Raw genomic sequence first — 27,169 nt, forward strand, 5'->3', positions numbered from 1 at the left:
ATGGCGGTTAAGGATGTGCTGCCATCGTGCGGTGCTTGACCGTGCTGTTGACGCCTCGTCGGACGACACTCCGATACTCCTGAAACCACGTTATATAAATAAGATATTTGTAAATGCAGCTTCGTTCTGCCGATCCCTGCGTCGCTTCGGTTGTTGCACTTAATGGGCAATGGCCACCTAACCGATAAGGGCGGTGAGCTGTAACAGCCCGCACAGAGTTCGAGCAGCGCACGAGAAGACGACTTTCGCAGCTACCGGAAGTGTGTTCGTGACGTCATGGTTGCAGTGACCGCAGCGAATGGCAGCTTCTAGCAAGCCTTGCCAGTCAACCGACCCGTGACGTCACGGGATTAGGAAATAGTTCCATGCGACACCGCCAAGCGACATTTCCTCTGCCCGCGAATTTCAAAAAACGCGTTTTTAAAAAATTAATAATAAATCGCTGGCTTTGTTTCAAGGAGTTATACTTTGTGTTAATGCTCAAAAGGATGTGTTCTACACACTGAACACGTTTATCAGTGGTTTCTTGGGGGCCGTTTCCGTGGACCTTTAAGGGGAGACACTGCTCTTTAAACTAATTTTGTTAGTTCTTGTCGCACATAGATGAAAAATGTATGCCTGATGTATTTTTTTATGCTGAACACAAATATGCAATCTGTTTTTATCTATCTTGTGTCAATTTTGAAATATTTGTTAATTAATGACTAATCATTGTGCCCAAGTTTTTAATAAGTTCCTGATCAAAAAATGATTACAATTTGATATCTGTGTGTTCTGCAAGAGCCAGAGCGTGCAACCATACCATTCTTATAATTTTGGCCTCCCTGGCATAGAAGTTATAGACTTGCCAAATACATCCATCAAAAATTGGGAAAATTTCAACAAATAACTTACTAATTTAATTAAATTTCAAAGAGGAATTGTTATGCTTTTTAGATCTTATTGCAGAGAACAATTCATAAGCTTCAAAATACAACAAGAATTGTTCCAATCTGACCACCACATCTGGAGATATCTTGGGCAACAGTATGTGGAATGGTTAAAAAATCCATTTTGAGAAAACAAGAAAAGAAGTTTGAAAACAAGGCCAGAGTTTATTTGCTGCAAATCAAGGCTTGGACTTCATTGCAAACTGTGTTAGAAGCCTCCAGGAACATAATCATTATCAACAGTTTTCCCTTGCTTGCTTTTCATGGCACTCCGGAAATTTTCAGCACCTGCATGCTTCCTGTCCGATGCAGCCAGCCGGCGCTGGTCCTTCTCGGCACATCTTTGTACCAATATGCTGCTTCGATTCACGTGCAATTCTTTAAGGATAGCCTCAGTGGCATGCTCTTTCCCAGCATTGAATCTGGCGACAGCTTCCCCTACTGCACTCTCAACAGTGTAGAGAGAGGCATGCTTGGTTTTGGGTACGAGTGACCATATCACAGAGTGTAGGCACTCATTTGCATTTTGCGTTTTGCCTCTCTGGCAACGCTCAAGCAGTTTCTTGTCGGAGAGGCGTGTGTATATAGGTAGCAATGCCTCAGCGACATAGTCTGGGAGGTTGTATCGATGCTTTGGTGCTGGCTCCTCCTTCGCCACAGCTTTGTTGTGGGTGCACCAGCTGTCTTCCCCTTTTGGACACAGCGAATGATTCGACCTTGCATCTGTCGAGGTCGCATGATGATACGTTGCAAGAACAGCATTCTTCATGTCATCAATGTTGCCCTGGTTCGCCTTCAGAGCCCGCCCATAGTAGGTGGATAATTTTGCAATAAGATCCCCTGTGAGCTTGCCCTTTCCGCCGAGACTTTTCTGGCTATCTCCCTTATGCTTTTGCAGGAGATTTCTCAGAGCAGCGCCCATGCGTTTGTGAATATGGTTAATGCAGTCTTCTTTTTCGATTTCCACAAAACCATATACCTTTTCTTCGTGCAGGCTGTTAAAAGCTCGGCTATCGGCGTCGCACAACATCGTTGTATAGCGCAGGCCATGCTTTTGCAGTGATCGCCCAAACAGTATTCGTGCAGCCTCCACTTCCATTTGCCCAGGCTTGCTCAAACTATTTTTTTGGCACTGGTGGTCAGCTCGCCACTGCTCATACAGAGGGTCATTTTCTTTCGGGCCCAGCTGGCATCCCAAACGAAAGTTCGAAAGTACCACAAAATCGAGCACATACCCGGTGAACAGCGCAATTACTGTACCTACACAGATGTGCGAGGAGTGGCCCCTTGTCAGCCACGTTCCATCACATGAAACCGCAATATTGCCAGGGTTTCTGAAGTTTAACTCTCTGTACACCGATTTCACGGCATCGGCGCACTCGCTCATCACATGCGCGGCAGCGTTCAGCGCGGCAGGGTTAAGTTTTTTCTTCACATACTTCTGGAAGGTTTTCGGGTGTAAACCACGTCGTGAGATGTTGAGCAAAGAAAAAATGTTATTTAGAACTGTCTGCCCGTTCCCTGTGCTCATCACTGCACGAGTAGCGAGCACATTCACTTCGAAAGGGTTGCAGGTCTCATTCCCACCTGCTCTCGGCGAGCTCCATTGCGCATCAAAAGTTCACCGCAATAATCACAGGTTAAAACAAGCTTGACAGCTATTCCGTACTCCCGGCCCGTCTTTGAAAGCGTCACAGGGCTACTGCACTGCTTACACTGCGCATGCTGGAGGAGTTTGTTCACGGCTGCGAGGCTTAGAATGGTGAACGGCATCCAGACTCCCGGCGTCTCGTCTCCCGGCCTTTTGTCGAAGTCTCCCACAAGGCGTTTGCGGCGGGTCGCCGACATGGAAGAAAGCCTTCGCTGTTCTTCTTGTGCATGGAAATCGATTGCCGCTTTATCTGCATTGGAAAGAAGTGGCGTATCGACGCGCACTGTTTTCGGCACCGCGACGGGCGTCGCCGCTGCACATGCCAACGATCCTTCTGTAGACGCACAGCACTGCCTCGTCGAGGTGGTCGTCGTTGCTGCTGCTGGCGGTTCCGATGGCTCCTCACACGTCCGAGGCCGCCGTCTTCGTTTTTTGCCGAAAGCGTGCGCCGTTCGAAATTTCCGTTTTCCACCAGCCATCGTGACGGAGAAATGCGGTCGAAATGCGGCGAAATGCAAGATGGCGAACGATCGGAGCAGCATCGTCTTTGTGTAGCAGACGATGCTGCTGGCGTCCAATCGGAAAGCAGGATTTGTCCCACGTGATGCAAGAACACCAATAGCGTGCGAGGTTTTAGTATTTTTTGCGGCTGTCTAGCTCCACTGTTGCCAGATGGAGAACTGTTTCCCGCTAGGAACTGAAAATAGAAGAGTGCAGCTTTCGAACGATACCAAGATGGCCGCGCTGCGCTGCGCCGTTGTCGCGGGGCGCGAGGTTGAATTCGACTAATTTTGAGGTCTTTTTATGAGCGAAAATTGTCATGTTACTGACTTTAAAACCTAATCAAGCAATACATACTAGTCAGAGGATATTTCAGGAATGGGTTCTTCAGAACCTCCAGATTCCAGAAAAAAATAGTTCAGAAAACAGAATTTTTGGCGATTTTTCGGTCTCAAAGAGCCGTGTCTCCCCTTAAGTTTATCTTCAGTCTGAACCACCTTCATACCTGCCAAGTTTTAAGATTTTATCGTAAAGTGGCCGATTTTCGGTGCTTTCTTACGAGTATCATAGTGCCGACTTTCATTTTAGGATTTTTCTTGATTTGTCTGCTGACTGAAAAAAGGTAGCAGGGTTAGACAGAGTAAGCATGTGAAAATGCGAACCCAGCCGGTTTTGCGCTGCTTGCGCAGTCTCATAGTAGTGGGCTGTGTACTCCGCAGCGCATCTTATTTGTTTTTCACGTCACTTTTCAGCGACTCTCCTCCAGTCAGATCATGCTTGTTCAATAAAGTATGGCTACATTGTCGTCGCAGTGGTTGACTTTTCGGCTAGCTGAGGCTGTCAAGCTGTTAGGCTGACTGTGTTGGCAGCGTAGTTGCGGCGGGTGCGATTGTGAGATGTCTACAAGAATTACTTTCAAGTGTTCATGCCCAAATATTCAATGGATTTTTTGTGCATACAAAAATATAGCAAAATCTTAAGGAGAGATGCTACTCGAAGACACTTTTTCTTTAATATTTGACTTAGAGCTATGAAACTCTGGTTAATAATTCCGGTTTTTGTGCTGATTTCAAATCTGCAATTAGTTTTATTGTAAGTTGCATAGGTCTTGTTCTGTTCAGTGACAGTGTGTAAAATATACTCTTTTGCCCCCCCCCCCCCCCTCCTCCCCCTCTTTGTTATACTAAACTTCCATAAACACACATCATTGATGGCTCATTTTGATCCATATAAACTGTAGAGTGCCAAAAACTAATAATAAAGTACATATAAAGTATGCTAATGACGTGAAAAATTTGAACCTGGCAAGTCTACATTTTCAAGACACCACCATGTGGTAATTAATTTTTTTTTTGTAAATATTTGACCAGTATTTATTTTTAAAACAGATAACGGCACTCCTCATACTGCAGAGAAAATGTGTGTAGAATTTCATTCAGATATGAGCATCAGAAGTACCAAAAACAAGAAGCACAGATGCTGAAAATTGCCCTAAACTGCATTTTGAGAAAAACTCATTTGAAGTTAAAATTGTATGTTTTATTTAAAAAAGATGGCTTCAATTCCTATCAAACTTTAGAACAAAAGAAGAAAATTGTCCATAATGCAGCCAGTGGCACTGGAAACTTCCTGCAGCATATGTCGCTCCCTCACGACCCTTGCGAGTGGACTCCGACATGTGCTTTTTTTCTTCAGTGTTCAGCGATTTGCGTTCGCTTCCTTAGTCAGCTTCAAGGACATTTGTTTCTGCATTGTTATTTCCGTGGATGCGCCAAGCTATGATGCATGGAGTCCAATGTGGAGTCCAATAATCGAGGAAAATCGCACTAGCTGCTCATATCCAATTCCTATAAAACAGGCCGCCACAGCAGCTTTGACGTTGACGGTGAAGCTTTCATCCGAGCTCCCGCTGTCAATCTCTGCTCGCATCCTTGCTCGCATCCCTGCACGCCGCAACTCGCCGCAATCAGTATGTTGTGGAAAGCACACATTGCAGGCAGGTAGAGTTCTCACAGAGTAGTTCAAAAAACGAAGCGAGTCTACGCTTTGCGGCCGGTTCCCAGACACGGGAAGTCCTGAACGCTGGCTTGGGCAAATCGCGTCACCCACAAGAACGTTCAGTGCTGCCAAGTCAGTAACAACAGATGACGCCTCATAGCAGGCTATTTCCTCACCTTAGAAATGCCCAATCTTTTTTTTCCAAGGCACTCACACAATCTAACGCCGCTTCAAATTCCTCTGAGGCATCTGAAATGCTGGAGGGATCTGCGTCGGTTCCACTAGGCCTCACTGCCACAGGTCGAGTTGTCACTGGATGAGCGTTCACTTTCGATTTTCGCCAACGTCCTCTATATTTGTGAACAGAACGGTATTTCACTCCTCGATGACTGCGCTGGTTCGATTGTGCTTCATCCATGACGGAGATAAAGTTGCCGAACGATCGTCACTCGGAAACTCACCTCTACGTAGCATGGAGCCAGCAAGTGGGCTTCGCCACATGCGGCCAATGGCGATGCTCGATTCGTACCACGTGATTCAAAAACCAGTCGCAGCGCTCGCAAAATGTGGCGTAGGCATGCTTTTTTTTTATTATTGCTTGCGTTTTAGACGCCGGGCAACTGTGGTGATTGGGAGAACGTGACTTGGTCGATCTCCTCACGTGATCCGCAACGGCGATCAACTGCGCTATGCCAACCGTGGGACGCTGCATACTTTCTGTCATTTAACCGCCACAGTGTGCTCTTTAAATGTAATTTCAGCCCATTTCCTGTTTAAACTTAGCTTTGATTTTTATTTTCATGAAAGTAGAGGTACTAAACTTGACAAAACAAGTAAAAACAATCAGTCATTTAACAAGTAAAAACAATCAGTTTTTCGACCCGCATCTCCCCTTAAGGCACGCTTTCTGCACTTTCTGCTGCTTGATGTGAATATTGAGCATGCCAGTCATCGGGAAATTCTGCTCCATCTCGGTACAAAAAAGAATAAGGATTTGGAGAGTATTGTTAACACTAACGAGAAGATTAGTGGGTATTTTAATTCTGAAGTGGACCAAGCCACTTCACAGCTTTTCTGATCAAATAGAAGTAACCATTCAGGAGTACATAGACGAGCAGGGCACACTGTTTCCATTCTTCAGGAAATTGAGCATACTTTCAAATATGATAAACTCTCAGAAGTTATGCTAGGCATTCTAACTCTTTCATGCAGTAACTCAGTGTGTGAAAAAGTGTTTAGCGAAGTCAAGAAGACGTGCACCAGGTTTTGCTCCTCCATGTCAAAAAAGGGCCTAGAACAACTGTTAATTGTCGAATGCAAGGAGTCTGGATTTTGTCACTATCAGGTGTTCGACAAGGACTTCCTGTGGAAGGCAAAAGCAGTAACGTCCTCATTACTTTCCCAACCTTTCACTTCAAATACAGTAAAACCTCTGTGATGAATCTCATGGGGTCGCGAAAAAATTCGTATCATCAAAACTAACCAAAATAAGTATGCATGCAAAAGTATAAGAAAGGCAATCGTGCATATCTGTGCGCGGGCCGCCGCGAGAAATACCCGCGGACTTCTCGCGGCGCGTAAAGCACGATGAAAGAGACATGTGGCGCCACAGACTGCTCTCAGTGTGTACAGCATGAATGGGGATGGCGACATGCGGGTCGCATGTCGCCGCAAACTGCTTTTTGCAGCGTGAGTTCGATGGAAAATCGCGACGTCGGCGAGGTGCGGACCACTCGTCACCGCAAACTGCTCGTGATGCGTACATACAGCGCGGCTGTCGATTGTGAAGTCAACGATGTGCCGGCAGTGCCTAGTGCTCAAGGTTGCAGTTGCAGTTCGCACGTTCGTATTTGTATCATCCGTAGTGGTGCGGGAGAGTGTTCGGACCATCTGAATTTTTGCCCATTGTACACAATGCACTCTGGCCGGGGAATTTCACGAATTCCTATCATCCCGAAATTCTTATCAACAGGATTTGTATCACAGAGATTTTACTGTATGTCTTTCTGAAGTTATGTTTATATTGCTTTTCGGAACTCTAGTTTAGACTGCTGTTTTCTATCATTCAAAATAGATTTCGAGTAATAAAAAATTTGGTATTTTTCACTATATCTTAGTATTATCTTAGTATTTTTTGGCATCCTCTATAGTAGATGCAGCACTGTGGGGTTGGCAGGCCTGCACCTTTTAGATTCAGGACTAATAAAAGCTGGCCTGTATCTATAGGGTACCTACCACATTTTAATTACAATGAAACCACCTCTCGCCAAAAATGGACCTTTCACAAGCTAGTTATAAAAGCCCAATAAATGAAACATAGATGTTACCACTACTCTGATTTCACAAGTTCTAAAATGCATGCATTGGCAATGAATTGCGGGTGCAGATCCCAAAGGCTGCTCTACACGTGTACGCTATTCACTTCAAGAACGATGGCTATCTATCCTTTTCAGGAACTATTGAACTGACTGAAGGGAAGATTTGTAACCCATTTTTTTGGGGGGGAAGGGGGGGGGGGGGGGGTAAATATGGTTTTTGCTGCCAGGAAACTTTCAGCGTAGCCGGAAAGAACCACAGAGTGTATTTTTGCGTCACAACTGTGACAGTTGTATGCATGAATGATGCATAAAAGGCCGTTCTTTGGATCCGAAAATCGATGATTGCATGTGCCTGACTTGCGTAGGATGATGGTGGATGGACACCACTGGTGTGGGCCTCTGAGCACAAGCACGCTGATGTGGTGCGTCTTCTGCTCTCTCGTGGAGCTGACCCAAACCTCAGGGACGCTGTGAGTATGATGCTGTTCTGTTTGCATGAAACAAGTACTACATAAGTGTTTCATAAGTTTTTACCACGTCGGCATTTTGGTAGGGTTACCTATGGTGCAGCAAGTTTATTGGGGGGAAACAGCATCAGGAAAACACTGATGGAAAAAGCAACATCAGTGTCGATCTAACAGCTGAGACTTCTAACTCGTTATATAATGACAGACTGTTAGCTGAAGTCCTCCTACATACCGGTGTGGTTAATTTCAGATTTGTGAACAATGCTTTTTATACTTTTTGATGAAGAACAGCCCGATTCTCGAATAAAATCTAGACTGATTTTTAAAAACAGTTCTCAGATTGCTTCTTTTTTTTTTTTGGCTATGAAGCACCCAATAAAGGTCTAATTTGGTTCCTTAATAAAGATGAAGTTAGTGCTAACACTATTTTTAAAAATTTATTTATTAGAACTTCAAGGCCCCCCAGGTGGGACATGAGGGGTGGACACTTGAATGGCGGTTAACAATGGTTTTTGTAAGATATAAGACAGAAGGAAAACACACACGATTGATGAGCACATGCGTTTTCTTTCTTCTGTCTTCGTCCATGTGTTAATAATATAATAATTTGTTCACAGGAAGGGAAAGGCGAAGCATCTGTCACACTTGGTCCATGTGTTAGCGCTAACTTCATTTTTATTATGCAGAACCAACTAGTCTGACAACATGCACTCCTGGTTCCTTAACCTCAGTTTGTCTCCTCCCAAACAAAGTTTGCTGCTATTACTAACCACGCTCACAAAAAGCAGTTGCTTCCATTCCATTATTCAAAGTTTGTAAAACATATTGTCCAGACTGCCAGGAAAATCCCCATTGAGAGGTGCCGTGAGCAGTCTGCTCTGGTAGGCTACCCGAAACACCATTGTACAGTTACTGGAAGAACATCTGAGGTAACCCTGCAGCCATTGTGTATTACTGTTCGGAGGTAAAGAAGGCAGTAGATTAAAGAAGATTGATAAAAAAAGCAGGAGCGTGTCTGATATTCTCTAGGTCCGTTCGTTTCACCCGCTCTACGTGAACTGGTTCACGTGGTGCTGCACTTCACCATTCGTTTCAGCGATGCAAGATGGCGCCCTCTGCACCACACCGTTCGTTTCAAAAAGTGCAGACGTCGTGCAGGTCGAGTTCACGAAAAGTTCAGCAAAACTGTGCACCTCCTCAGCGGTCAGTGCCGAAATGGTGCAGCTGCAGCCGCCGCATGAAAGCAGACGATGGCTTGCATATTGTGATAAACAGTGAAGCGACCTTAGTTATTCCACTTGTCAACGAGAACGGTGCCCGGGTTAGCCAAAGAAACGACGACGCATACTTCAAATCATGTCTAACAATTAAGTAAGCACGTGCATGCGTGTTATGGTTCATGCTAACTTCCATCGTGATCGAAGTTTGCCCTTCGGGCCAGCTGCCGCATGGTGCACATAAGCATACATTGAGGCTGCTTCTTGTCAACACTTCATTGCGATGTGCTGTTTGAAAATTGATCTTATTCGGCATGTTAGCACCGGTTAATGTGAGTGGCACAGATAGCAGACCACATGCGGTCGGCTTTTGTAAATATATGCATCACATATTCATGAATGAATGAATCTTATCGCCTGTGTATATGCCGCTCAGATCAACGACGCTAATCAATCCAAACATGAAGATGTTCAAATAGCACATCACATTAAGTAAGTCTTGTGCAAATGCATATATTTGCACCTTTTGCGGCAGCCGGTGATCGAAGCGCACATGATCATGACTGAAGTATATACCGTATACACGCGTGTAATGGCCGAACTTTTTTTCTGATATTGGGGTGAAAATCAGGGGGTGCGGCGATTACATGAGAAAAAAGACAGCGAAAAAAATTATTTGCGGTGGTACCTGCCTTTATTATTGTCAAAAAACTCCTCGTCCTCCTCTGCTAAACTCGTCGGGATTTCAGGCTCGTCCCGTGTCCAAAACATCACTCCTCGTTGTCGTCCTCTTCCTCTTCCGAACTCATCGGGACTTCAGGCTCGTCCTTGTCCCAGATGAGGTCATCCTCCCGCCCAGCCTGTTTGATATCCCTGTCACCTTGAAGCTCTTATCCACAGTCTGGAACGAAACCGTGGCCCACGCTTAGAGTATCCAGTGGCAAACGGCCACAAGCGATGCCCGTTTCAGTTGGCCGGTTGGAGTCTTCTGGTGGAGGGCCGTTGCCATCCACTCACTGTACGCACGGCGAAATCCACACTTAAAAGGGCGGTTTACGGAGACGTCCAGCGGCTGAAGCATGCTGCTCATGCCTTCAGTTATGTCGGCCAAGTCCATGCGCGGCGCTGTTGCCGCACGCTCCCTGTCAGGTGCCCCCTGAAGCTGTCTAGGACGAGTAGAGAACACGTCGCAAGATTCGCCCCTGGTCGCTTCTCCCAAACACACTTCAACCAGTCTGTCACCAGCTCATCCGTCATCCATCCTTTGTCCTGCGCATGAATAAAGATGCCACCAGGGAATTTCTCCGCAGGTAGACGTTTCCGCTTAAAAACTACGTAAGGCGGTAGCTTTCGCATGACCGTGCATCGCTGCCTTTCGCTCCCCGGTGTAAGCACATCACGCTCTTCTTCCCCTTCGCCTCGACTGTCACATTCTGGGGTGCGTCAAACCAAACCGGGGTTTGATCGGCGTTACCAATCTGAGAGAGAAGGTGCTCATGTTCTCTGCGCTTGCTGATAACAAACTTGTGGAACTGCAGAAGCTTTTCACCATACTCCTCGGGTAGATGTTGACACATCGTCGTGCGACGGCGAATGGACAGGTTTTTTCGCTTCATAAAGCGCGCAATCCACCCATTGCTGGCTTTAAACACTGTAGCCGCAATCCCCTTGCTGCGTGCAATGTCTAGCGCTTTCATGCGCAACATCTCAGTCGAAACAGCGAAGCCGTTGCGCCGCGTCTCCATCACGTACGCGAGAAGCGAGTCTTGAACTTCCGGAAACATGCTCTGCTTCCCTCGGAAAGCGTGCCTCTGAACATTTGTTTTCCTGAGGGCATCTTCTTGGGAGCACCATCGCCGTACACATTTTTTGTCAACGCCAAACTTTCGTCCAGCCGCTCTTTTTCCTTCTTCTTTCGTGTAGTGAATCACTTTCATCTGAAAGTGAGCGGTATAACTAACATATTTTCCCATCGAGGAAAAAGAGAATCTTCAGCTCACGAGCGCAGAACAAATCAGGGCAGCGATGCGTTCCGATTGCGAGATCGCACGTGATATGCTTCGGGCGATCGAGGAAATGGCTGTAAAACGGAGGAGCGAACAGACTTGGATTGGATTTGCTGGCCTCACCCTTTGTAACGGGCGGGCATCGCTGCGGCTAGGAGCGCCCCCTTTGTAACGGAGGTGGTGGCCACTGCCCCCATGCTCGACTTTTTTTTTCCTCAAATATTTTGTTCTTAATTCTTATTGGCAATTCTACTTCTAACCTTACGCTTCATTTTGGCTTTCACTTGATTTTTGGGCCCCACCTGGTGGCAGTAACCACAAAACGTTCCGTATTTCTTGCACCGCACAGTAGACTGCACTGCCCAACTTCCTGAAACTTATGGTGCGGCTTTTACTAGGGAAATTTTTTTAAAGTTCTTTTTCCCAATTTTCTTTCTAAAGTTCGGGGTGCGGCCATTACATACATGTATGCGGTAATCAGCGTGCATCGCACCGCATGCGTGTGTCTACTTCTTGAGTACGCATAGGCGTTACTTTGGCGAACTCGATCATGTTCTCGTTGACAAGTGCCGTTTATTACAACGCACAGGCCAAAGCATCGCGGCTGAGTAATGGCTAAGCTTCGTTGTTATGTGCTATTTCAAAATTCATCAAGTTAACCAAGACGTTGGCGTCGGCTGGTGCAATGTTGCACACAGCCGGCCGCAGCTTGTTGGCGATGCCAAGGCTAGCAGACGGCCCGGCCTGCACTCTACCATTCGTTTGGAAGCAGCTGGCGCTGCATGCTTGCGGCACCGCCGCAGAACTTTACGGAATTGGTGCAAAGAGTGCAGCTGAATCGAACAGACCTTCTGCCGCGAACAGACTTGCACAACTTTGCCGCAACTTCATTGTGGCAAAAAAGAGAATATTGGGCATCATAGCATGCAAGATCGCAGTTGTGTACATGGTTCTGCTCTCGTGTGGTTGATGCTGCGTAGGCCGGACTGGCCGCTGCGTAAATGGCCGATTGTTGGAACACAAGATTTATTTGTGGACTGGGCCATCCCAATCTGGCAATCCTTTCTGCATTTTTTCCTCTCTCTTTGCGAGACCAGTGCATCGTAATAAAAGCCTGCTAAGAGTTGTGCATGCACAAGATTGGTAAAAATTGGGTCGGTGTCCCTTTGATTGTGCTGCACAAGGAGGAACTTGCCTACCTTGATTGCTTTCATTCCTGTCAATATTTCTTCATATTTCATATTCTTTTTTTTTTTATGACTGATGTTCTAACTCTGCTCATAATTGTCTTGCCGTTAAAAAAAAAAAAAAAAAGAAAAGCTACATGTGCCTTTTATTTTGTTAGCCGAGAAAGCGATCAGTCACCGAAGCTAGGGTCAACTTGTCGCGCTTGCATGCACGTCGCTACGCTGGCTTTCATCTCAATCTGACCGCAAGAAAATTCTGAAAACGGGTGCTGTTAGTCAACTGCACCGCCGCTTGCCGGAAAATCGTGAAATAATGTCAAAAACACAGCAAGTGCTGCACATCTATTGCAGATGGCCCGGGCTTTTGCCTACGCCACGGAAGTCGCCAGCGCCGCCGGATATCCACTGACGTCACAGGCTGACGCTTGTCTATATTGATGTAGATTGGTACGTCTACAAATATAATTTTGCAGGTGTTTGAGAAGGAGCTGATGTGCGAGGTAGAAGCGAGGCAGCAGAACACGAAGGAGCGAGCGAGGCAGGCTCTGCTGCCGCACGTACGAAGAAAAGGTCCAGCGGTGCGGCTCCGCGTATCGCACTTGAAGTTAAATCTTGGCATCAGTTGACCTTCACAAATGGCAGCAGTATAGAGCTAATACTCTAAAAAAGCTTTTCCCCTAAGGCATGGTTTGCAAGAAAAAAAGAGCCCTTTTGGGTTTGTGCTGTTGTGACATGAAAGTTGATATTCCATGCCTGGTGTGCACTCCCAAGTATGAGGATAGGGGCATTTTATGCTTTTTTTTTTTTTACTTGTTAAATTTTGTTTTACATGCAGCCTGATTCTCTTATGACTAGAATATTTCTTTGTACTGCTTTTTCAGGAAAAGAACACTGCACTGCACTGGTCAGCCTATTCTGGCAATGTGGAGATTTCCTATATGTACCTGGAGCGTGGCTGCGACCCAAATGCAATTAACGTGCGTGGTGATACTCCACTGTAAGTGATCCCACCAGCATTTTGGGACTCGAGAGAGCCATGTTGCACTTTTTAGGGTGGGTGGGCTGGAATTGCTATTAAACCTCTGAGTAACAAACCTTCATGCAACGCATTCGTTGACATTACATAGTTTAATTCCCCAATGCCGACCCCCAATCAAGGCACATGTATTTGAAAACTTCATGTAGTGAACATGCTGTGGTGGCAGACCTTATACAGGTAAACCTGGTTATAAAGAAATCGGAAAATGTTCACAAGCTTTTGTTATGTGCAGTTTTCACGTAAAGACGTAATGAAAACCAGATGATGAAGATAGGAGAGCGCGTACATTCGCGCCGCTGCCGAGTGAGGAGGTGCTTGCATTTTCAAGCATGTTTCCACTTGCACGCCATTGTTGCCCCCAGGAAATTCTTTGTTTTTTTTTTTGTTTTTTTTCGCTGCTTTTAAGCATGGACTATTGTAATGCCACGTTCCAAAAGTGAAAGCTGAGGAGACCGCTGCGTTTGGCACGTGGATGTACCATCGGAGCTGAAATGTGGCACATTGTATGATCCGTGAATGCTCCTTGCTATTGTAGTCGTTCCTCTCCCGTCAGTTCGTGCTTTATCGTCCTGAAAGTTGCAGGGTTCTGCCAAATCTGCACTGCTTTTGCTTTTCGACTATTGCTCTACAATAGTCAATGCTTAGAACCAATGAAAAATATCTGGAAATAGACTCCAGGGCTGTCAACGCGGGTCGGGAAATGTAAACACTTTTAACTTTTTCACTGTCACGAACGTACCGGTACATATTCGCGTTTCCTCCCCGCAGTGTCAATAACGTTCCCGTACGTATTCTATCTTGCGTTCAAATCTTCGCGCCTCACCGTAAAGCTACCGCGCTTGGACTTGCTCCGCCATCTGTTGAATCTTTCTACAAGCTGATATGCTTGCTCCGTGCCGATATGACACATATATGGAAGAGTATGGTGCGACCGCGCCCGCCCGACCGCGCCCGCCCGTTCTTTGCTCGTGGGAGGGGGCGTGACACTACTCGCTCGGCGCGCGCGCTACAGGGTGGCAAGTTCAGGGCCGCACGCCGTTGCCTCTCTTCGACTGACATATGACTAGATTGCTGCATTCGCTCTCTCCACACGCCCTCGCTTGAGGACAGCTTGCGGTTAGCAGCAGCAGCACAGGAGTGTTTTAGCCTCTTTCCATCTTTTTCTCTTTCGACTTCTCTACGCGCAGTTTCTCTCCCTTGTGCTGGCTACTGATATGCTCGTTCTCTGAAACCAAGCCGACGCTGGGGGTGCGTCCCGGTCAGAAACAGCCGACAGTGAAAGGGTTAATCTCTATTCTGCATTGCCATTTCGAGTCGCGCAAAAACTACACATGAAAACCTAGATGTGGCGAAAAATTGCGGACTTCAATTTCGTCGTAGCTAGGTTTAACTGTACCATATTTAAATACACACTGACATGCGCCTTTTTTTTTTTTTTTTTTTTTTCAGAAAAAAAAAATGCTTTAAAATGACATGCGCATTAGAGTCTGGTATAAAATGAAACATTGCTGGCAACATTGTGTTCTCATCGCCACTACATAATGGTGGTTTGGTATTGGTTGAGCACTGGTGTATCGCCTGCGTGGCCTGCTGCAGTTGTGGTTGCTGATAAGCATTATGAGTATAGGAAGTGTCCTGATGGCAAGGCACCAACCTGAAATTGAGCCAAGTTTTCTACAACACCGGGTTTAAACCGATTTAGGTGGCTAATCAGATGCAAAGTAGGTACATTAGCACTGCTTTGTCAGGTTAGGATAGAAAGATGGACCTGCTTCATCCATGGCGACATTGACAAGACACTCGGCTCAACAGCCCCCATCGCCTCTCTTATGCCGTGTGCAGAATGCGGGGTGGTGTTTTCCATGGCTATAGTGATCATTAGTGATCCACAGTACGTTTTGGGGGATTCTCAGCATTCTAGGAGGCAAGTTTATATGTAACAATATCTTAAATATTGCAAAGTTACCTGCAGGTTGTTGCCGAATTCGTTAAACTGAAGTTTAACTGTATATGCGAAGCGCAACCATATGGCTTTATCTCTTCATGATTAGACGCATAATACGTTGCTTTATGTAATATGAGATGCCTTGTAAGAACCGGTGCTTACTGTTGTTAGCTATTCTGACTGGCAGAAACTGGAAGAAGTTTGTAGCACTATGTGGTTAGACAGAGGCTAACTTCATCTCTCTCTCTCTCTCTCTCTCTTTTTTTTTTTTTTTTTTTTTGAAAGGCATATAGCTGCAAGGCAGGACCACAACAGTGTGGTAGTGTAAGTATTTTTCTTCAACTCTTTACGCGTTTAGCATACATGCAAGCATCTGTTCTGACTCGTGGTGTTCTGCACATTCAGGCTTCTGCTCAATCACAAGGCCCAGTATGATGTGACCAACAAGCTTGGTGACACACCATTGAAAGTAAGTGATCTTGCATATTGTCACATGGTGGTGACAAGGTCGATGACACAAATGAAGAGTCTGTGAGTGCATTGAAGAAACTTTATTGGGCTTACTTGCACCCGCAAAAGAACTAAGCGATTCGGCGGCGGTGATAGCAACAGTCATGGGTCGTCGAACAAAGAATGCCTGTCGCACATGTCAACGCTCAATTTATAAAGGTGGCTCAGAACCATCTAGATAACGTCGCAGACTGTTAATAGCACAACCTGGAACATAGTAGAAACATACTCGAGGGGCCGGAATCTTCGAGACAGATCTTGGCGCATCTTGCGCGACGAAGGAACTGATAAAGGTGTGTCTCGCGACATCGAGCACTAACAAACAAAGAATACAGAATTGATATGCGTGCCAGAATCACAGTGATAAGGCCGCATGCTGGCAGCTGCTAAAAAACAACAAATATCGTTTTGAAGGTTTCGCTGCAATGTAGCCCCTAACGTCTAGCTAGCCTACTAGAGAATGTTAAAATATTTAGTACTGTTTTTTGTTAAAATATAAATTATGTATTCTGTATGCATTGTTTTTCAAGCACTTTGCAACATTCAAGTTCTGCGGTGCAAGGCTGCCCTTCAAAAAATTGCACCGCAGAATTTGAAATGTGAAAAGCAGGGCACAGATGTAGCATCTGTGCTCGGGCATTTTCACATGTCATGTCACACCAAAGCCAGGAGATTTTTCAGTGAACAAACGAAGGGTGCCGGCCAACAATTTTTTTTCCGTCATAAACTAAAATTTTTCAGAAAAACCGTATAGTAACGAATGCCCTGCTCATGCCAATTTTCAACCCACATTAATCCAGCAACTGCAACCAAACTTATCAACTTTTGGACTCTGCCAGTCCAAGAGCATTGTGACGACAACACTTTGGAAGCTCAGAATTGAAATCCTCCTCATGTTCAAGCAGAATGTACTTGCGAAATGCACTTGTAAACCATTTTACGATTCTCAGAGAAACCGGTTTGACTGGGCTGTTAAGGGTGGTTTTCGCCAACTCTTTTTCTCAGGGTGCGCACAGGTGCTTGAAAACCTTGAATACCATTGAATTACAGAAGTCTGTTTTCAAGGCCCTTAAAAACCTTTAATTTATGACTGGTCCTTGAAGATTCTTGAATTCCTTGAATACTAAATTTGAACTGGTGTTTTTCGTCATAAAAACGTTTTTGTTGTTAAACTTATATTCTTGACTGAGTTCTGAATGAACTGCGGGGTAGGAAACGTATCGATTTTTAGCCTATTTAGCGCATTCTCATTAGGCGGCTGGCAACACTGCAGTGGGCGCGCGGCTGCGTCGTCCCATCACTATCGCATCGCCATCACTCACCGAGCTCAACGTTTTTAGATAGGTTTACCGAGCCGGGCAGCCGTGTCTATGCTGGCGTTGCCCTAGTGCTTGCATTTTTGGAATGAGCGTGGCTTCTGCCTGTCAGCGCACGTGATATTTTCATATGTGACACAATGCCCGGAAAGAGCAAGTTTAAGGCTACGTGGCTCCACCATGACGAATACAAGCAGTGGATTGCGCCTGGTACAACGAGTCCGCATCGGGCTAAGTGCAAGCTTTGCGGTAAAACTGTGGATGTGACTGCCATGGGTGAATCCGCTTTAAAAAGTCACATGAAAAGCGGCAAGCATATTGGCGCAATGAAGGTAGTGCAAGGGAGCGCGTTGAAAAGGTACCTGACGCCGGTCGCGGTAGAGCAGTCTACTAGTGCGTGTTCCTTGCAGTCGCCAAGCCTAAACGATGCTTGCAAAGCGCACGAGCTTGTCACTGACGCTGAAATTCTTTGGACTCTGAAAGTTGTGACATCCCACTTTTCGTACCGGTCGTCATCCCAAGCAGGGGAGCTATTTCAGCGCATGTTTCCGGACAGTGAAGTGGCAAAGGCGTTTTCTTGTGGTGAGAAGAAATGCGCCTATATGACGTGTCACGGTCTCAGGCCTTTCTTTCAGCATTGCAGCGAGAAATAAAACAGTGTGAATTCTATGTCGTACTATGTGACGAGTCGGCAAATGACTTTCTGCAAAGTAAGCAAATGGATGTGCACGTGAGATGTTGGGACTCTGCTCACCAAGTGACGACCAGGTATTACACCTCCGTTTTTATGGGGCATTCCACAGCCGAAGACATTCAGGAAAAGTTGCTAAGCGCCCTCGAGCCTTTGCCTCTTGCCAAGATTCTTCAGATATCGATGGATGGGCCCAATGTCAATCTGAAGTTCTTCAAAGGTCTTCAAGAGCACTTGCATCAAAACCACCAAGTTCTGTGTGTGGACTTAGGCACTTGTGGGCTACACACAGTGCACAATGCTTATAGGGCTGGAGTTTCAGCGACTAAATGGGGACTTGACTGCTTGTTGTCTAGTCTGAGTGCAATTTTTGAAGGTGCTCCAGCACGGAGACAGGACTTTTCGGCAGTTACAGGCCAAGATACCTTTCCTCTTGAATTTGTCGCCCACCGGTGGGTGGAGAATGTTCCTGTAATTGAGAGAGCGTTGCTGTTGTGGTGTGACATAAAAAAGTGCATTGAGGCTGCTAGAAAAAAAGAAGTCAACCTGCCAAAATGTGCATCGTTCAATAACTTGTGGGAGTTCTGCTGTGATGCTTTGCTGCCAGCAAAGTTGAATTTTGCCCTTATGTGTGGCGATGGCACTGAACCCTTTTCTGGTAGAGTACCAGACAGACAAACCAATGGTTTTTTTCCTTGCAAGGGATTTAGAAACTGTTCTCAGAAAGCTGCTGACGAAGTTTTTGAAATGTTCGATCCTGTCTGCCAAAGGGATAATGGGTCTGCTGAAGATCGACATTGATAATGTTCCACTTGAAAAGGTGGATTTAGGCTACAAAGCAGAGCAAGTTCTCAAGAATTCTAAAGTGAGCTCAAAGGACGTGTTTCAATTCCGGATGGAATGTAAGCAGTTTTTGATCAGATCAGTGCCACAAAGAAAGTTCTAGACAGAAGCCCCTTGAAGTTTGCATTTGTTAGGGGCCTTTCTTCACTAGACCCACGACAGATGTGCTCGAAGCCAGAGGAATGCCTTGCAGGTTTCAGAAAAGTGTTGGACAAATGGCTGATCACCTTCGAGACACGTTGCTGGCCGAGTACACGGAGCTCCTGCACGAGCAGAAACATCAGCTTAGACAATTTGACAAGTGCGCTGACAGACTGGATGAATTTCACCCTGATCTCTTGAAGTTCAGTTCAACCTACTCGAAGTTGTGGAGCATTGTGAAACTTCTGCTTGTCCTCAGTCATGGCCAGGCAACTGTCGAGCGTGGATTCAGTGTAAACTGATAGGTGTGCGTTGAGAATCTGAAGGACCTTTCATATGTTTCACAACGGATCGTGTGCGATGCGGTTGAGAAAGCAGGTGGTGTTCTAAACATTCCAATCACCAAGGAACTGAGGATCGCTGTGTCAGCTGCAAGGCAAAAGTATGGAGCATACTTGGAAGCCCAGAAAAAGCAGGACCTTGAAGTTTCAAAGCAGAGAAAAAAGCACTGCATTGAGGAAGAGCTTGATGCAATGAAAAGAAAGAAAAAGAAGCTGGAATTGACAATTGATGATCTCATGGCATCTGCAAATGCCTATGCTGATAAAGCAGAGGCAGAAAACAATGTGACACACATTGTAAAGTCCAATAGCCTCAGAAAGATGGCCAAAGACAAGAGTGAGGAGCTACACGCCATCAAGCTCCAAATTCAACAAAAGCTGCTGGAGCTCCCCTGAAGTAGCCCTCCGGAGCTACTTCCTAAGGATTTTTTTGTTTCGTGCAGTTGAAGCAGTGGACAATATTTTGTGAGGGTATAGGAAATAACCAACAATTTTATAAAACTAATTTTTTACTTTTCTGTGGGATATGACCAAACTTTCACTGTGATATTTTATGAAGCTATATTTAATTTTTTTCTGTGCAGTAGAAGCAAATCTGCGTAGTGATGTTTTTTTTTCTTTGTGGAATAAATATTTCAGACGTTTTGAGAGCACTGTTTGAAGATCTTTGACATGGAAAAAAAAATTAAGCCCTTGAAGGGACCCTTGAAAATCCTCCTATGGGGGCTTGAAATTCCTTGAATTTTTTTCTTTGCCACCTGTACAGACCCTGTTTCTTTGTACTACGGAAGCAGCCCAGCTCCCCAATATGGCAGCGCCCTTCACCCTTCCGTAAAATCGTCTATATCAGTGGGTATACTGTAGCTGCTCTTTCCTTTAGGTGGATGCCACACGACGTAAAATTAGCTATGACTGCAGCATAAGAAGTTTCTATATTGTTGCTGTCTTGCCACTTGTGTCATGGAGGCCTTACGATGTGCATCATGGTTTCATGAAATATCGGTGCATGGTGACTATTGAGGAGTGCATGAGTCCTTTCCTTTGCAGTGTTGCAAGGATGAAAAAACCACTAGCTACACCCTTCTGAGCATCAACCATCTTCTTGGTCAGGTGATGAAAAGCAAGCTTCGTGTTGAGCGTGTGCTCCACAGGTGAGTCACATAAGGAGGACAAGCACATAGTGTGTTGCCATACACAATGCATTGTTGGTTAAGGTAAAGCTGTAGGACTTATGTGTGTGGAAAAAATGCCTGCCTTTGTATTTTGACTTGCTTGTTTGCGACCACTCCCAGTTATTTTATTTCATGGGTTTGAGTCTTTCGTTTGTTTTTCGAAGTGGGTGACATGAAATCCGCTGTGAATCGTGTGTCTCAGAAACTCGCTTTGAAGACTCTACAGCATGCCACTGCAGTCATCCAGTTGATAAACGACTGGGACAAGTGACTGGCAACTTGTAGTGTGCGAATGTGGGGGCCATCACTGTTGTCAGTTTTTGTAATCTCTAGTGCCTGAGCATGCGCTTTCCATCTATAAAAGCAAAGAATGGATAGCGTCGATGGATGCTGATTCATTCAGTGCTTTTCAGCACGAAAGTGAGCCACAGCAAACTTGAAAACAAAAAAGCGATTGTGCATTGTCACCTGCTCAGGACTAAACCTGTGGGAAGCATCTTTTTATTATTGCACTATCCGTGATTACATTGATGTATTCCTGCATTCATTGAGCGCACCTAAGTGCAGAATTTTGTGGATGCACCTGCTAGGCACACATGTGCCCAAAAACAAAGCATTAATTGAGAATCTGAGCCTGTGACAGCACATCTACAGAAGAGTTGTTCTGGCATGAATCGAAAAAAAAAAAGGCCTGCACAGTCACCATAGATTTGGTCATATCTATGCAAAAACAAATACGTACTGCATAAAAAAGTGATGCATACATAACCAATTGCCAACATCTGAGGGATTAAAAAAAAAAAATAGCACTTTCAGTGGTCCTGATGCAATCTCTTATTTAGTCAACGTTAACAGCACGGAATTTCTTTAGCTAGGGAGTTCTTGTACTAAGACTTCCTGGGCTCCCCTGAACTTTTTCTCAGAAGTCAGTGTGATTCGTGGCAGTGTGTTGTGGAAAAAGTTAGCGCATTCTAGATAGTATACTGCCTCCCTCTTAGCACTCCAGACAAAATGATTTAGTATATTCGGACCTCGATGGTTTAACTGTCTTAGTTGCCATTTGGACGCTAGAGTGGCTTGCGCACATTTCAAGTAAGTGTGCTTCACACTGCATTCACTCCTAAGGTTTGCACAAATGGTAGCAGCAAATCAGCAAAATGTTGCGGGGTATAACTGTTTTGTATAGACTGGCGCTCCCTTGTACTGACTGCGCGTTTCCACCATGTTGGGGGACTCTGGATACTGCAGGGGATGGTAATACGGTAGTAGTGACATGCAAGTTGGCATTTATCATCGTCTAAGGGACTCAAATATTGCTCTGTACCTTGCTGCACACAAAAAGGAGTTAAGGATGACGAGGAAAACAAAGTGAAGATGCCAGCTTCATGCAGTTTTTTATTAATGTGCAGCATTACTTGGCCACGTGCCATGTACGAACTGTGTGTACACAATTTGTCTGTAGTGGCTGTGTAACTTATGCTGGATGTAATAGCTGCAAGTTTTATAGCTTTATATCGTTCGATAGCTTATGGGCAGTATCATTATGCTTTGGTATTGGTGTTTCTAGGTCTCAATTAACTGCCGTTATGAGGAGGTAATTGTGATTAAGTTGAACTTTATGCTGCACCGTAAAGTCGTATATCATTGGATAGCTTATTTCGAGCACAATTTCACTGAGCTGATTGTAGAGCTCTATTAATTGTTAAATATTTAATTATGCCTGAATTGAACTCCACTTTTGGTATTGTTGCACAGCTTATGTCAAGTATAATTGCACTTGATTAATCAAGAGTCTTATCACAATTAGTTATCATTAAAATTGAACTTTTTGCTATGTCATCAAGTCTTAAATACTGCTGGATAGCTTATATTGAGTACAACAGCAGTACACTTATTGTAGGTTGTGGGGATTCACAATCCCCTTCCTCCACTATAACGCGGTTGATCGCGCACGCGCGCGGTTCATGATTTCTGCCGAGGAGACCACTGCCGTCACTGAGAATCGCCTACACACTGTAGGCACTTACCACAACGGGATGTGAGCGCGCCACTGTGATCTTGTAATTTTCTGCAAGAGCAGGAGGTCACACGACTCCACCGCTCTGCAGCAGGGTGACGCGCACGATGGCGTGATGGGCATCCTTTCGTAGTGTTTTGAGACTTACCATGCTCTACAGGAGGACGGCCAACGTTGTAGCGTATGTACTTTTGCACGCGCACGTTGATGGCATGAGAAGTATTTTACTATCCTTGGTGCCGCGCCCGTCATCCAGCTCGTCACGATGGCTCGCAGCCTCAGAGAAGGGGCGGCCTACCCGGCTTCTCTGAGTTTAAGTGGTGACCGTTTTAATTGCATCAGTGCAGTGGGGAGCCTAGTCAGCCTTAAGGGAGCTCTAGGAAAGCGGTAGGATCCTGCTTGTTTTTTTTATTTTGTCGACCAGTGTTCGACGGGCTCTGGGAGCCGAGCGGCGCGGCCGCGGCGCTCATAAGGGCACGCTGGTATTGCTGCCTGTGCGGGCGCTACACAGCTTGTATTGCTGTGAGCGCGTTAAATTCCTGCCGGCTGTACTCCTATAGCACCTTGCGCAATCCTTTCCCCACACAGATACACGTGAGTCCTTCGAGGTTGGTCACGCCACGCTGATACGAGCTATATTGCACATGTGCATCGCTAAGCATGCGAACGGCCCTAAGACTTTTCTTCAAGTTGTGTCATTTCGCTGCCTAGTGATGTGCATGGTAACGTTGTCGAATGGGTAGAACTTGCTCTATAAGTTCGCAACAACGCCACGGTTGCTGCGTTGGGCACACACCGACGTACGACAGAGCTGCAAGCAATGATGGCGGAGCTAGACTTTACACAAAGCGCACCGCAATTCGAGCCCCACTGCGTGGTCTGCGGAGGACGCACTCCCCCACCAGCAGGCAGCTGCAGCGAGAGGCAAGGCTTGGGATTTCGAGCATCGCGCCTCGTTACGACTTGCGCCTACGGCAGCCGTAACTCTGACCAATGCGCAGAGAGTAATTTCTTGTGCTGAATATGGATGGGACGCTCTGTTAATATTCAGCGCATTTTACTTCCAGAGCAAGCACGCGTTTTCTCTTGGAAAAGATCAAGCGGGGGTAGATTTGAAAAAGAAAAAAATGTAACTAAGGAAAAGACAGCATTGCAGCCAGCAAGGAGAGGAGCCGACGGAGGCCACAACGACTGTTGCAGCAGCGAGGGGCAAGCCATCCAAGGAGTGGCTCTGTTCCTGCACCCAGGGCCTGCTGTCACCGTCAACCGGGCCAAGACAAACTGTTTCCGGTCGGCTACAGAGCGAGCAAGCCGGAGTTCGTGGAACAAGCTCCTGCATCCAGCACACCGAAAGCTGCAGCAAAGAGCCTGCCTTGGCGCTGTTCGGTGCTTGCGGCCGTGGCTTCAGTGGGAGCAGCTTGGCGCGCCCCGCTGCCCTCGCCATCGGCGGCGTCAACGACTGAGGGAAAAGAGGCCGGCCATTAGCGAGCGGACGACCTGCTGAGGGGGGCCTGCAGCACGCTATGCAACGCGAAGACGCAGTTCCTAACCGTTTTCCGGCAAGCTGCCCTGGCTGACCAAGGATGAATGCAGAGGCCCGCCTGCGGCCATCGATATTTCCGTGCTTGGCTAACTGACGGCGAAGAAGCGGGACCTGTGGTTACCGCAGTCATCGACACTTCCACCCTTGACTTGCTCCATGGTCGTCTCCTGTGGTCGTCGGCCATGCCTCCCCCTCCGACACCCATGACTGGGAGCTGTCTGCAACTTTTTATATATTGGCACTTTTCTGTGGGTTTAAACGGATTTCTCTGGGTTTAAAAGTTGAACAGCGTTTAGCCGGCCCCCTCGGTATATCCCTCGGTGAATGCGACTACTTTTAGCCGTACGGCGGTTTTAAGGAGGGGGGGGATGTGGGGATTCACAATCCCCTTCCTCCATTATAACGCCCGTGCGTAATTAACACGCGTGATTATGCGTGCTGGCAGAGAGGTTGGCGGAGGAAAGGGCATGCTGGCCACCCCCCGCCGCTTCCCGGGCCTGCGGCGACGCTGCCGCGGGCTTCCCTCTTTCCTGCCGGCGTAACCGGGAGACCTCCTCTCCCGTTCCATGTCGAGGAGTGCGACTGTAGCAACTCGCTCGGGGTTCTTCGGCGAATGGGCGCGCACGCGCACGGTTCATGATTCTGCCGAGGAGACCACCGCCGTCACCGAGAATCGCCCACTAACCGTAGGCACTTACCGCAACGGGATGTGAGCGAGAAGCAGTGTCAGGTGAGAAGACTCTTCCTCTCACCTCCTTGGCGCGCTTCCCCATTAGGTGGTTTTTATTTCACCCCCGTACGCGGCGTTCGCTCGCTACACGGTGGTTGTTCTTGATTGCTATTCCCTTGCTGTGTACTCGAGCACAATAAACTCTGTTCGAGTACGTAACTCGGTGTTTGTCCCCTCTGGCCCGAACCCGCCGCAGTGGCGATTTCTCGCACCGCGGGTTGGGGGTCACAGCTCTGTCTGCTAGGGCTGGCACGTCGGGGCTAGAAGGCGACTGTATCGTCTAGCCCCCCCCCCCGTGGCGCATTCATTCTTGCGAGAATTAACCCCCATAAGGTCTTAATAACTGTTAATTAGTTAAATGTGATTAGCAATAAATGTGATAAACTTAGGCCACAATGTGAAATCGTATTGAATATTTCTGTATGTATTGAATATTTCTGAGTAGAATCCAAAATCTAATGCTAAAAAATGCAATAACCATGTAGGTGTATAAAACAGAGTGTGAAACAAACCAAACACTTACCTTATCTAAGCAGTAGCACTTAATGGTTTACATTAGCAACATGTAAGAAGAGCTAAGTGCCCTGGTAGTTTTTTTTGCTCGTATCATGGTAGGGCAGTCACTCGCGGATATTGAGGTCTGTTCAAGATGTTATAATCAAATTGCAGAAGTTAGATGGTAGAAAAAGGTGCAAAGTAAGCTGTTTGATCTTGTATTTGCTAAGGAGCACTCTCGTATGCTAGCAGTTACAGTGCACTGCGTAAGCTAATAGTTTCTCATGCGAGATTAGCCGAGTCTAACGCTTGGCTTCATGCCAACATGGTGCTGCTTGTTCAAACATGCAGGAAAATGTTCTTTTGGCTGCACTGATGTACTGGCACTGAGGTAGCACTGGTGAAATTGGGAACTTCCAGCAAATATTACCTATTGTGCCGTTTTCTTCTGTGCTAGAAGATGCCACTATTCACACTAGCGTACTGTTCTAGAGAAATTTGTTTACTGTGACTGATAAACTACAGCAACATTTGTATACTTTTTATCTGTTATTGCACGCCACTACTGGCATTTCCAAAATTAAAGAATGCTCATGGCCCTTGCTGGTCAGTATAGTTTATAGTTCCCATTTTGCTACCTGTGTCATTGCAGTATGCATGGTCTACATTATTGTGAATTTAAACTCTTGAGCATTTTCAGGGTCACTTTGCTTTTATAAGTCTGGTTTGGTAGCAGAAGCATTTGCAATGTGGTGTGGTCTGACTTGATGGATGCAGGGACATCAGCAAAGGGAAGGAAAGACATGCCGTTTCTTGCGTCAATGGGGTGGACGATGAGCCCTTCCCCGCATCGGATTTTCTTTATCTGATGGAAAACTGTCAGACAGCTGCTGTGCCATTGGAGTGCTCTATCACTGCTCTCCAGGTATGTAAATGTTCTCGTGCGTATTATCTAAAAGTTCAGTCGAGAAACTACTGTCATACAGACTGTGTTGTCGAGCAGCAAAATAGCTGTTGCGAACTCTACAATGTGCTTTTTTGTACGCTGTAGCAAGATCGAATTTTAAGGCAAGCCTACTTCGTTGCATTCTTTGCGCTGGTTGATCAAAACCATGACCTGCTAGCCCGAAAGCAAGTGTTGCCGAGATCTGATCATGTCAGATTTCTATGCTAGCGCATGCACGATGATGCCCTCCCTTTTTGTGCACTGTTGAAAAAGATTCCTTTCCAAGAAAACGAGCACCAGCAAGGCTGCTTCCCGACAGTTATTGTGAAGGTGTGTAGAAGCTATCTTGTGGCCGTTCACTTTTTTGTGTAGCAGCATTTTGTATATCCATTTTTCCTCTTTCGACTGTGCCGATACACAGGTTCATTGTGGTTTGTGGAAGCTGCAGAAGTACTGAAGGATACTAGAAGCAGTTTGATTTGAAAATTGGATTTCCTTTTTTGTTTTGTTTTTCATTGCGTTCTGCGGGAAACCAACCAGATGATCTCAAATTGTTCAACTTCGTCCTAACGGCAGTCTGGTACATTTTTTTACCGAGGGATCAGGTGCAGCTCATTCCTGCATTCGAAACTGTGTCCTTAATGCATAATTATGCTGCTTTTCATTGCAGAGCTGTAAGTGCCAGGATGACTGCTCCTCTCAGAACTGTGTGTGCTCCAATATCAGCTACCGGTGCTGGTATGACGAGGTAGGGCGCTTTTGTTTTACTACTGCCAGAGTGCATTGGAAGACTTTGACAGCCTTTTCTTTTGTGAATTGCTCACCTGATGCTCCCTTGCATCCATGTTTGGCAAATGTATCTCTGATATTGCTGGGTTTAAAAATGAACAGATTTGTACGTAGTGATCATACCGCTGCCATCATTGTCAAGAAAATGTAGCTGAAATCTGGCAGGCTGCAAGAAGTGCCATTTAAAAGGCTTGGATTCTGCTAATACCGCCAGCGAAAAAACTCATTTGATATGGAACGCTTTCAGGAAGTCTGTCGCTTGCTGCCAGCCAACAGGAATACGAGGAGGGGGCCGCGCTTGCCCCCTTGGTTGTCAATGCCTTACATGGCTCCGCATTTGCATGACAGAGTCAAGTGTGAGCACTGAATAATTATGG

The 27,169-nt window shown here is 46.1% G+C and overlaps 2 protein-coding genes and 1 pseudogene across 3 annotated transcripts in view; 2 read left to right on the forward strand and 1 right to left on the reverse strand.

Moving 5' to 3' along the window:
- LOC146201985 (uncharacterized) overlaps positions 1-27,169 on the forward strand; it is a 110,771-nt gene that overhangs the window by 46,829 nt on the left and 36,773 nt on the right. For both annotated transcript variants that reach the window (XM_084587883.1, XM_084587884.1), the window contains 7 exons: positions 7,763-7,867; positions 13,156-13,271; positions 15,544-15,582; positions 15,664-15,727; positions 20,148-20,251; positions 25,835-25,982; positions 26,674-26,751. In XM_084587883.1, the coding sequence (XP_084444009.1) occupies positions 7,763-7,867; positions 13,156-13,271; positions 15,544-15,582; positions 15,664-15,727; positions 20,148-20,251; positions 25,835-25,982; positions 26,674-26,751 (654 nt within the window). The remainder of the gene's footprint in view (positions 1-7,762; positions 7,868-13,155; positions 13,272-15,543; positions 15,583-15,663; positions 15,728-20,147; positions 20,252-25,834; positions 25,983-26,673; positions 26,752-27,169) is intronic.
- LOC146201986 (uncharacterized) lies at positions 1,138-2,460 on the reverse strand. The gene has a single exon (XM_084587499.1). The coding sequence runs from the start codon at positions 2,458-2,460 to the stop codon at positions 1,138-1,140; it is 1,323 nt and encodes a 440-aa protein (XP_084443625.1).
- LOC146201987 (uncharacterized) lies at positions 17,307-19,785 on the forward strand (annotated as a pseudogene).

Source organism: Amblyomma maculatum, chromosome 1, assembly GCF_055883805.1.
Source record: "Amblyomma maculatum isolate TAMU_Amacu chromosome 1, ASM5588380v1, whole genome shotgun sequence".
Lineage (NCBI taxonomy): Eukaryota > Metazoa > Arthropoda > Arachnida > Ixodida > Ixodidae > Amblyomma > Amblyomma maculatum.

Coding starts and splice junctions, on each gene's coding strand:
- LOC146201986 (XM_084587499.1), bottom strand. CDS start 2,460: ATGAGCACAGGGAACGGGCAGACAGTTCTAAATAACATTTTTTCTTTG.